Source organism: Rhincodon typus, chromosome 9 (assembly GCF_021869965.1).
Source record: "Rhincodon typus isolate 14 chromosome 9, sRhiTyp1.1, whole genome shotgun sequence".
Lineage (NCBI taxonomy): Eukaryota > Metazoa > Chordata > Chondrichthyes > Orectolobiformes > Rhincodontidae > Rhincodon > Rhincodon typus.
The window spans coordinates 68,915,511-68,928,062 of record NC_063340.1 but is presented as its reverse complement, the minus strand read 5'-3'; the positions used below and the strand labels follow the sequence as shown (position 1 = coordinate 68,928,062).

The 12,552-nt window shown below is 40.9% G+C and overlaps 1 protein-coding gene and 1 long non-coding RNA gene across 7 annotated transcripts in view; one reads left to right on the top strand and one right to left on the bottom strand.

Annotated features, from left to right (window-relative positions):
- Window positions 1–12,552, bottom strand: part of LOC109910958 — a 140,211-nt gene that overhangs the window by 92,402 nt on the left and 35,257 nt on the right. The gene's annotated exons all lie outside the window — the stretch shown is intronic.
- foxn2a (forkhead box N2a) overlaps window positions 1–12,552 on the top strand; it is a 69,143-nt gene that overhangs the window by 40,924 nt on the left and 15,667 nt on the right. For all 5 annotated transcript variants that reach the window (XM_048600712.1, XM_048600714.1, XM_048600711.1 and 2 more), the window contains one exon: window positions 10,555–10,619. In XM_048600712.1, the coding sequence (XP_048456669.1) occupies window positions 10,555–10,619 (65 nt within the window). The remainder of the gene's footprint in view (window positions 1–10,554; window positions 10,620–12,552) is intronic.

Genomic DNA, 12,552 nt, shown 5'->3' with positions numbered 1-12,552 from the left:
CCTCATTGATATTATTTTATATTCTCATGGCCTTTGTCATGTAAAAAGGATGTGAAAGAGCACTAAGGTGTTTTAAGGCAGTGATCAATCTCAATTCATCAAGACACAGAAATCATAATAAATGAGCCAGTTGTGGTGTTACTATGGGAACACATGAGGGAAAAATGTGTACATCATGTTATGTTGCTTGGTAACTAATTATATGTATAAGCACACTGGAATAATCATACTTTATATCTCTTGTCTGAAAGACTGACCCAATGAGACTTGACTCATTGCAACTTTCGTTTATTGGAATTGTTGAAATTTTTATTTCACCCTGCAAAGGACAGGGAATTTCCTGATAATAGGTGTGCTGTTCATTATCAACATGTACAGTCATTTAGGTATGCTGTTTGATATGCATAGTATCACTAATGTAACAGATGGGTGTGGTTCAAAGGTCAGTATTTTCTGCTGCATAACAAGAAAATTATGTGGCCCAGACAGTGATTCACTCAAACATAACTTACCAGAATTCAAATTCTGCCCGATTATTCCGTGCATTCTCCCCCAACCCTTAGGGAAAATTGCAGCACATCGGGTGATAAATAACTGGTTTATTTATTTATGGAGTGGGGAAGATGAACCAAAACATATTTTGCCTGCAGATCAATTCAAAAGGAGCTCAATTCATCTTAGGAACTTCCCAGGGCGTGTTGAAGTACAGAACTCTATTGAGCATGGAATTATGCTGAGATAGCCAATATCAACTGACTGAAGATCTGTACGGCAACTGCAGTGTTCTTGTTTCTCGTAATTATCCAGTGTCGTCATCTGGGGAATGTGGGTTTGTCAGTATCAGGTGAGGGTCTGTTTGGGCTGAGTTGCACTGTTTTCTTCTGATAAAATAACTTGTCAAAAGAAAATTTCTTCAGTTCACATGTCTATAACAGAGTTTGTGTTGGAGGGAAAATTGTCAGATGAGGGAATAGTTCATTGTAAACTCACTGTCTCTGTGTTAGTTAAACATAAAATTTTCACTAAAGAATAAAGATGATAATTTCCATACAGTCAGATCCCAGTCTCAGCTAAGGCAATACTGTTTGATGGTTAAGTGCATGATTTTGGTAAGAGATAAAATGGCAGGAGCAGGTGCCTTGCTTTATAGGTTTTCGAGAGGGGTAATAAGATGGGTTAGAAGGAATGCTGACAATGTGGAGATTGCTAATTGTGGTTGTATTTCATCAATATTTCCAGTCTTGACATGTTACATAAGAGATTCTTAAATCATCTTAACCATTTAAGGTCTGACATTTTGTTGTTTTTTTTTTCTTTCTTTTTCAATTTTTCTCTCTTCTTGCTCCAACAATACCAAAGGTACAAGAACAGAATTAGGCCATTTGATCATGGCTGATATGTTTATCAACTCCATGCTCCTGCCTTCTACCCATGACCCTTGATCCCCTTATCAGTCAATAACTTATCTATTCTTGTTTAAAATACATCCAATGACTTGGCTTCCACAGCCTTCTGCAGCAATGAGTTACACAGATTCACCACTCTCTGACTGAAGAAATACCTTCTCATCTCAGTTCTAAGGGGTCGTCCCTTCACTCTGAGGCTGTGATCTCAGGTCCTAGTCTCTTCTACAAGTGGTAACGTGGTCATCGTGTCCATTGTATCCAGGCCTGTTAGTATTCTGTAAGTTTCATTCAAATCTCCCTTCATCCTTCTGAACTCCATTGAGTATAGACCCAGAGTCCTCAACTATTCCTCATATAAGTAGCCTTTCATCCCTGGGATGATTTTTGTGAAAATCATCTGGACCCCCTCCAATGCCTGCACATCCTTCCTTTGATACAGGGCCCAAAACTGCTCCTAATATTCCAAATGCAGTCTGACCAGGGCCTTATACAGCCTCAGAGGTACATCTCTGCTCTTGTATTCGAATCCTCTTGAAATGAATACTAACATTGGATTTGCCTTCCAAACCGCCAACTGAACGTGCATGTTAACCAAGAGAATCTTGAACTTGAACTAGAATCGGGGTGACCTCCAGTCATGGAATTCTGTTGTATGGACGCCCAGGACATGCAGCAATCATGCTGGTAAAGGCTGCAGTCTCCAGCTGCCTGTATTCTTTCTTGTTGATCAGTGGGGCAGATCTCTTCTCACCATTTGTAAGTGATTCTGACAAGACTTTGGCTCAAGTTTTACAGCAAGCAGGAGCTGCAGCTCCATCCATCCTTGGATGATGTTCACTTAATGGAGTATATGGCCATTCTGTTAAAGAGTGTGTCCTTTTGTTCTTTGTGCTTCAGATTTCTGAAGCCTTTCCCCAATTGGAAAGTAGTCTGCACTTCTGTTCTTCCTATCCAAGTACACAACCTCACACTTTCCTACATTGTATTCTACTGTCACATGTTTGCCCACTTTCATAGTGCATCCAAATCCTTCTGCAGCCTCCCTGTTTCCTCAACACTACCAGTCCTTCCACCTATCTTCGTGTCATCTGCAAACTCAGCAACAATGTCCTCAGTTCCATCATCCGGATCATTAATGTATAATGTGAAAGTTGTTTGCAGACCTCCACTAGTCACTGGATACCATGCTGAAAAAGATCCCTTTATCCCTACTCTCTGCCTTCTGCCAGGCAGCCAAACCTCTATCCATGTTGGTACATTGCCCCTAACATCATGGGCTCTTATTTAGCAGCTTTCTATGTGGCATCTTGTCAAAAGACTTCTGGAAATTGAAATAGATCATGTCCACTGGCTCTCCCTTGTCTAACTTGCTTGTTATCTCCTCAAGTAATCGAATAGGTTTGTCAGTCATGACCTCCCCTTATTGAAACTGCGCTGACTCAGACCTATTTTACCATGCACTTTCAAGTATGTACTTCACAATCTCGCTCTTAACATTAGATTCTGAAATTTTACCAACAAAGAAAGTCAGGCTTAACTAGCTGATAGTTTCCAGACTTCTGCCTTCCTCCCTGAAAAAAAAATGTTACATTAGCCATTTTCCTGCACTCTGGGAGCAATCATTCCTGAAAGATCATGACCAAGGCCTCCCAACAGCCAGCGAGAGATAGAGGAGAGAATATGTAGACGGGTTTTGGAAAGATGTGAAAACAGCAAGGTTGTTGTGGTGGATGATTTTTAACTTCACCTATATTGACTGGGACTCACAATGTGCTAGGAGCTTGGATGGGGCAGAATTTGTAAGGACCGTTCAGGAGGCTTTCTTGACACAATATGTAAAGAGCCCAACCAGAGAAGGGGTGATACTGGACTTGGTTTTGCGAAATGGGCCTGGCCAGATGAGTGAAATTTCAGTGGGGGAGCATTTTGGGAGTAGTAACCATAGTACTGTGAGTTTTAAGATACTTGTGAATAGGGATAATAGCAGTCCTTGGGTGGAATGTTAAATTGGGGGAGGGCGAACTACAACAATATTAGGCAGGAACTGGAGAATGTTTGAGGGTAAATCCACGTCGGGCATGTGGGAGTATTTCAAACAGCAGTTGGTAAGAGTTCAGGAGCGGCACATTCCTGTGAGAGTGAAGGATAGGTATGGCAAGTTATACGAACCTTGGATGAACAGAGATGTTGTGAGCTCTACAAGGATGGGAACTGACGAGCTCTTGAAGTGTATAAGTAGGAAAGAACTTAACTAAGAAATTAGGAAGGCTAAAAGGGGTCATGCAAAGTCGTTAGCAAACAGGATTAAGGAGAATTCCGAGGCTTTTTATACATTTATGAAAAGCAACAGAGTAGCCAGGGAACGGGTTGGCCCACTCCAGGACAAAGGAGAGAATCTATGTGTGGAGCCAGAAGAAGTAGGTGAGATCTTAAATGAATACTTTGTGTCGGTATTCATCAAAGAGAAGGAATTCATGGAGGATGATCTCGGGGAAGGAAGTGTCAAGTTTCTAAGCCAAGTTGCTATTAAAAAGGAAGAGGTATTGTGCATCTTCAAAAAATTTAAGGTAGGTAAGTCTCCAGGTCCTAATGGGATCTATCCCAAAATATTGAGGGAGGCAAGAGAACAAATTGCTGGAGCATTGACAAACATCTTTGTGTCCTCTTTGGCCACAGGTGAGGTCCCAGAGGAGAATAACCAGAAGAGTGACAGGGATAATCCTGGAAATTATAGGCCTGTGAGTCTCCCATCAGTGGTAGAGAAATTATTGGAAAAGATTTTCAGGGACAAGATCTATACGCATTTAGAAGCAAATGGACTTATTAGCGACAGACAGCATGGTTTTGTGCAGGGGAGGTTGTGCCTCACAAACTCGGTCAAGTTTTATTTGAGGAGGTGACAAAGATGATTGATGAGGGAAAAGCAGTTGATGTTGTTTACATAGACTTCAGTAAAGCCTTTGACAAGGTTACTCATCGCAGATTGGTACAAAAGATGAAGTCAAATATTTTGGGTGAGCTGGTGAGATGGATACAGAACTGGCTTTGTCATAGGAGACAGAGGGTAGCAGTGGAAGGATTTTTTTTGGAATGGTGGGTTCTGACTAGTGGTGTTCCACGGGGATCAGTGTTGGGACCTCTGCTGTTTATGATCTACTTAAACAATTTGGAGGAAAACATAGCTGGTCTAATTAGCAGGTTTGCGGACAATATAAAGATTGGTGAAGTTGTGGATGGTGAGGAAGATTGTCGGAGGATACAGCAGGATATAAATCTGTTAGAAGCATGGGCAGAAAAATGGCAAATGCAATTTAATCTGGACAAATGTGAGGCGATGCATTTTGAAAGGTCAAGTACAGATGGAAATTATACGGTGAATGGCAGAACCCTTATAAGTACTGATATGCAAAGGGATCTGGGTGTGCAGGTCCACAGATCACTAAAGGTGGCAGCTCTGGCAGGTAAGGTAGTAAAAAAGAAAAGCTTTTGGCATGTTTGCCTTCATTGGAAGGGGCATTGAGTATAAGAATAGACAAGTTATACTGCAGCTTTATAGAACTTTATTTCGGCCACATTTGGAACATTGCGTACAGTCTGGTCACCACACTACCAGAAGGATGTGGATGCTTTGGAGACGGTACAGAAAATGTTTACCAGGATGTTGCATGGTATGGGGGATTTTAGCTATGACTGGATAAACTGGGTTTGTTTTCACTGGAATGCAGAAGGTTGAGGGGCGGCCTGACTGAAGTTTATAAGATTGAGAATGGCATAGATAGAGTGGAAAGTATGAGGTTAATTACTAGGGGACACAAGTTCAAAATGTAAAGGGGGGTGGGGGGAAGTTTAAAAGAGATGTGCGAGACAAATTTTTAACACAAAGGAGGTGAGTGCCTGGAACGCATTGCCAGAGATGGTGGTGGAAGCAACATTCAAGAAGGATGAATACTTGAATAGGAAGGGAATAGAGGGATACGGATCCTGTAAGTGAGGGCAGTTTTCATATGGAAGGGAAAATTGTGTTGGTACAGGCTTGGAGGGTCAAAGGGCCTGTTCCTGTGCTGTACTGTTCTTTGCTCTTTGTTCAATGCCTCTACAATCTCTTCAGCTATCTCCTTCAGAACTCTTGGGTGTAGTCATATGGTCGGGGGTGATTTTATCCTTTCAGCTTCCTCAGCATGTTCTCTTTGGCCCCTAAACCCATCTCTGCCCCCGACTCTTGAAGTTTGGGTTATTTGGTGAATTCCACTGTGAAAACTGATGCAAAGCACCTATTCAGTTCCTCCGCCATTTCTTTGTTCCCCATTACTACTTCTCCAGTCTCATTTTCCAGCGGTCCAATGTCCACTATGCCTCTTTCTTACCTTTCTGATAACTTTAAAAAAACTCATACAATCTTCCTTTATTTTATTAGCTAGCTTGCTCTCATTTTTCATTACCTTCCCCCATATCTTTTTCAGTTCTCCTCTGCTGGTTTTTAGAGGCTTTCTGATCCTCTGGCTTCCTTTTAATCTTTATCACATTGTGTGCTTTTTCTTTTGCTTTTATGCTGTCCCTGATTTCCTTTGTCAGATATGGTTACCTCATCCTCCCCTTAGTATGTTTCTTCCTGCTTGAGGTGAATTTCTGCTATGCCTCCTGAATTACCCCCAGAAGCTCCTGCCATTGCTGTTCCATCATCTTCCCTGTTAGGGTTCCCTTCTAATCAACTCTTGCCAGCTCCTCCCTCATGTCTTTGGAGTTCCCTTTATTACTAATGTGCTGAGTTTATAGTACCTTCTTGCCATTCCAGGTGCAAGGAGGACAAGTGCCTTTGTTGCTGGCTTTAGCTAGGATCGGCTAACTCGGCTTGACTAGGAATTGAATGAGTGACATTCTATGTATGCTAACTATTACTGGAATATTGTGCCCAATTCTGGGTACTACACTTTAGAAAGGATATGAAAACATTACAGAAGGTGTCCAAAAGATTTACTAGAATTGTTTTTAATTCATTTATGGGATGTAGGCATTATTAGCTAGGCCACGAGCCAATAACTGCCAATCCCTAATTCCCCTTGGGAAAGTGATGGTGAGCTACCTTCTCAAAATCTGCACTCGTTGGATGTAGGTACACCCACAGTGCTGTTATGAAGGGTGTTCCAGGAATTTGACTCAGTGATGAGATATGGTGATGTAGTTCCAAATCTGAATGGTGTGTGCTTGTTAAAAACCAGAGGGCAAAGGTTGTTTAGTTAAGAGCCTAGGCATGTACTTCTCTAGTCAGAGATTTACTTTGCATAACGTACACATCTCAAAATTTCAACTGCACTGATTACTTATTCCCCAAATACACCCAGTCAAGTACTTGCTCAATTATCCCTTAATTCACATATTCCCTTGTTCCATTTGGTTTCGGGCATCCCTGCAGAGCCTAGTCAATAGTCATGTGGTTTGGAGGGGAACGTGCAGGTTGTGATGTTTGCATCTGCTGCCATTGTACTTCTAGGTGTCGGAAGTCGTGTTTGGAAGGTGCTCTTGAAAGAACTTTGAGTTACTGCAGTGCATCTGGTAGATGGTAGAGACTGCTGCACTGTGCATTGGTACTGAACGTTAAATGTGGTGGATTGGGTGCCAATCAATCAGGCTGTTGGATGATGTTGAATTTCTTGTGTTGTTGAAGCTGCATTTATTCAAGCAGGTGGAGAGTATTCTGTCACACCCCTGATGTGCCTTATAGATGGTTGAACAAACACTGGGGAGACAGGAAGTGAGTTACTTGGTGCAAAATTCGAAGCCTCTGACCAGCTATTGTAGCCATACTACTTACTTGGCTAGTCCCATTCAATTTCTGGCCAATCGTAACCTTCACAATGTTGTTCGCGGGTGTTTGGTGATGGGAATGTAGTGAACATCAAAGGGTGATGACTAGATACTTTCTTGTTTGAGATTGCCAGTACCTGATACTTGTAAGACACTAATGTTACTTGCCACTTTTTAGCCCAAGTTTGCCTGTGGTATAGATTCTGCTGAATATGGTTTGGGGCTAACTCAGAATCTGAGGTGTTGCGAATGGTGTTGAACTTTGTGTAATCATCACCACTTCTTACATTTTAAGATGGAGGGAAGGCTGAATGGCCTCCTTTTTGTATTGTAGTCATTTAATGATTTTACAATAATATATTTACAAACAGCATTTACATTGGAAGGTACAACGTGAAAACAGGTTGTTGACCCCAAACATGATTTGGAGAGTCAGGTTTGTTTGTTTAAAAAAACATTAAAACACTGGAGCCTAGAACAGTGACCACGAAGCAAAAGAACAAATAGGGCTGTCCTTTGCTTACGAGGACAGATCATCTAACTTCTTCTCTCACGTCCTTAATGACATCAAACAATCCCTATTTTCTAGCTCAATCCTTATACTTTGCAATATCTCTGTTATCATACTATGTGAGAATTACTTTTATCTTTAAATTAGTCCATCACCAACTTAGTAGCTTTCTTTCTAAAGTCACACATGTGTTTTCTTACCTGTTGAGGCCTCCCAGTTGGCTTATTTTCCCCACAGTACTAAACCACATTAGCCAAAATCAACACCATGCAATGTAACTGTAGGTCTGTCTCACTATCTTTCTTGATGTTTTTGATCTCTCAGCCCAGCTTTCTGTGTGTACCTTCTCATCATGATGATAACGTACTTATTGGTCTTCTTTTGTTCTACCATCAGTCACTTAGTCACAGTTGTCTACACTGAAGCCTCTTCCATTCCATCTCATCCTGCCATTACGTCTCTCTGCATTCATTGGCCTCCTTCTACTCCTTTTTCTCCCAGAAAACCCTCTTCTTTCTCCTTCTTTAGTGTTCTGTCGTTACCCTCGAAGCACATTACAGGGCAATGTTTCGCATTACATAATGAATATTATAAGAGTATAATAGGTGTAGTTCAATACTATTGCAGATTACAACCCCTTACATTGGTGCAGTGTATTGCAGGAAAGTTCAAACTATTGAGGACCAAGAGCTGTGTGGGGAAGCTGCACATCGACTGAAATTTTTGCTTCAGTCTGTCAGTTAAAAAACTAATATATTTTTATTAACAACAGAGCAGTAAGTGAATTGCAGATAATCCAGCTATGGTCAACCTCGTATAATAGGAGCAACCAACTTTTGTTGGTTGTGGTTCACTATATTGTGATCACAAATCCAGCACATCTTTTGGTAGTCCTTATTTGGATCAACACAATGGGATTATTCAGCAGGTAATGGCAGGGAGCAATAAACAAAGTAAAAGAGTTGTTTTATAAGACAAATGTCCTTGATTGTTTTCTAATTATTACATTTCTGATCTCCCCATCTACACATTGTGTACCAAAATTAAACCTCCAGGAAGTAAGTTGAGACAAATGCACAATCAATCGAAAGAACTGAGGGCATTGTTGCTAAGTTTGCAGATGACACAAAGATAAGTGGAGGGACAGGTAATGTTGAGGAAGCGGGGAGGCTGCAGAAGAACTTGGACACACTAGGACAGTGGGCAAAGACGTGGCAGATGGAAAACAATGTGGGCAAGTATGAGGTTATGCACTTCGATCGGAAGAATAGAAGCATAGACTATTTTCTAAGCAGGGAAAGGCTTTGGAAATCTGAACCACAAAGAGACTTAGGAGAATCCTGAACCAGGACTCCCAAGGTTAACATGCAGGTTTAGCTGGCAATTAGGAAGGCGAATGCAATGTTAGCATTCTTTTCAAGAAGGCTAGAATACAAGAGCAGAGATGTACTGCTGATGCTGTGTAGGTTCTGATCAGACTGTATTTGGAATATTGCGAGCAGTTTTGAGCCCCATTTCTAAGGAAGGATGTGCTAGCATTGGAGGGAATCCAGAGGAGGGTGTTTGTACAAATGGTTTTGAGGATGAAGGGCTTGTCATATGAGGAGCAGTTGAGGTCTCTGGTTCTGTACTCAGTGGAGTTTAGAAGGATGACAGGGAATCTGATTGAAACTTTTTTTAAAAAAAAGTGAGACACCTAGACAGAGTAGAGAAGATATTTTCACTAGTTAGAGATACGAGAAACTGAGGGCACAGCATCAGAGTGAAGTGACGGTACTTTAGAACTGAGATGAGGAGGAAGTTCCTCACCCAGAGGGTGGTTAATCTGAGGAACTCCATACTGCAGAGGAGAATATGGGGAGAAGGTAGGAGAATGGGGTTGAGAAATGTTACCCATGATTGAATAGAGGAGCAGATGGGCTGAAGGGTTTAATTCTGCTCTTATATCTTATGATGTTATGGTCTCATTTGTTGTCTGCTTTTTCCTTTCACCCTTCCCCTGTTTTGGCAACTTTTTCTCTCAATTCTACATAGCTGACTATACTGCTGACCCTTCTGCAATGAGCATTCTTAATGTTTGAATACAAGGTAGCAAAGAAAGGCTAAAACTTGTGGAATTTTACTACACCGTATCTCAATATCTGTAATCTGAAGAAGGTTGAGAAATGAATGTGATGTACTTAAGGTCCGTCAGAACTTACATGTGGGGGTGCATCTTGGAGTGATTTACAGAGTTATAGAGTCTGAACCTTTACAGGGTGAATGATGTAATTTCAACTTGAGGAAACTCCTAGATACATTTCTAACAGCACTGGAAATGGATAAAAGACAGGTGTCTGTTGCTTTTCTCAGCAATTAATTCATGATTTATAAAATTGCAGGAAATGCTGAAAGTCATGAAGGATGATTGCGAGGTGAAAACTTCAGTTTAACCCATCTTAATTAGGTGAAGATGGAGCAGACATGCTATCATAACAATGTGATTGATCTGTTTTGTTTCTACAATATTTGGTTTGGTTCTGGATTTCTGATGATCCTAGTTAATCTTAACTGAGGAAGCAATTTGGATGCTACAACTATCTTTGGTATCCAGGTACCAGGGAAAGGAAACCAGCCAGGGCTTCCACTGGAAAAGTGTCTTTGTGTAAGGATATCCGATAAGCAAAAAATAAGGCTGAGTTGTGATCTCCCCAGCGTCAAACAGTTTGTCTGCATTCACTGTCTCGTACTTTTAAGAGTGGCCACATGGGCTGTAGTACTTGTGAGATTGCGCTGCAGCAAGTGCCAAAGCCTTTTCGTTTTTTAACAGTATTCTTCTTTTGATGTTTCTTTCAGCGCATCTCCACCTCCTCATCACCTCACAACAATGTCACCTCAGCTCCAAAGCTGCCATCAGAAAGGTGAGTTTACTTTTTCTTTTTAGAAACTAGCATACTTTGATAAACAGAGAGCAGAAGTGGGAATTACTTCTTGACTCCCTTGGGAGAGGTGATTGTGCAGTAGTATTGTCGCTGGACTAGTAAATCAGAGACCCAGATAATGTTCTAGGGCCACAGCAACAGCTGGTAGAATCTAATTTCAATAAAACTCTGGAATTAAAAATCTAAAGTCTAATGCTGACCACGAATCAACCATCAATTGCCATAAAAACCCATCAGGTTCACTAATATCCTTTTAAGTAAGTAAAATTGCCAGCCTTACCTGGTCTAGCTGACATGTGACTGCAGACCTACAACAATGTAGTTTATGCTAAACAAACCTCTGAAATAACTTATCGATCCACTACATTCAAAGAAAACTATGAATGGATAACAAATGCTGGCTTAGTCAGCGATGTGCATATCCTGTAAATGAATGAATTTTTTTTAAAAAGTAAATTTGTAATATAAAATGGCTGACACTTTTTACTTTAAAAATATCAATGTAAATGTCCTAATATTTACTCCCGTGTACTTTAAGCCTTTTCAGACATGTGACAAAATGCCATTTAACTGAATCAACTCTCCAAAGAGAAATAACGGGGAAAAATCTTCTATTTCCCTTTCCCTTACCAACTTTTTTCCCCTTGTGCCTTGAAGAACTAGAGGTCACTGTTTTAAAAATAAGAGGTCACCTGTTAAACAGATGAGGTGAATTTCTTTCCCTCGGCAAACCGTGAACCTTTTGAACTCTTTTCCTCAAAAATCAGCAAAAGCAAAGATATTGAATATTTTTAAGGCAGAGGTGGCTAAATGTTTGGTGAGCAAGGGGTTGAAAGATTCAGGTATGGACAGGAATGTGGATTTGAAGTTCTAATCAGATTAGCTATGATCTTATTAAATTACAGTGCAGATTCAAGTGTTGAATATCCTATTGCTCCTTGTCTGTATAACACCTGACTCCTATTAAGCACGATTCTATGAGCTGCCAGTACCGTGTTGAGTTTTGGTACTGAGCATTGATAGGTTACTCAAATGCAGGGTTAGTTGCTCATGCAATATTTCACACAGTGCAATTCCAGCAGGGATTCGGGAAATTGAAAGTTTAAACCTTTTGTAATGATTATTCTCAATGATGGAAGAGCCCAGCAAATAAGTGCAAAAGATAAAGCTGAAGCATTCACAGCAACCTTGGAAATATATCGTCTTTCCTTCACTGTCGCTGGATCATAATCCTGAAATTCCTTCTAATGGCATTTTGGGTCAACCCATAGCAGGTGGACTGTAGCAGTTCAAGAAGGCAGCTCACTACCACCTTCTGAAGGGCAACCAGGGACAGGCAATAAATGCTGGCCAGCCAACGAGGCTCACATCCCACAAATGAAAGAAAGAAAGAAAAAAAAACACAGAAGAGGCCCTTTGGCCCATAACCATGAATGCTACGACATTGAGTGATAATACAAGTACTTTTTAAAGATTGAGCTTTCCCATCTTTATTACCATCCCAAGCAGTGCATTCCAGATTCCACCATCCTGTGGGTGAACAATGTTTCATCAAGTTCCCTCTAAACCTCCTGCTCTTCACCTTACAACTATAACCCCTTGTTATTGATCCCTTCACTAGAGAGTACACCTGCTTCCTATCCACCACATCCATGCCCTCATAATCTTACACACCTCAGTCAGGTCCCCCATCAGCTGGAGTGTGCGGATACCTTTTTCATTGTTGGCAGCACTGGAATTGTTGTGTGTAGAATTTCCATGCTACACTTGTACCTATGATTACCCAAGCTTAGCACTATAATTGGCTGTTGGTAGCTGACTAAAATCTGGCCAGTAAGAGTAAGTTGTTCATAATTTGTATCCGTTCTCCCAGGAAAATAGAACTATTATTTTACTTACTAGTGAAGAGACC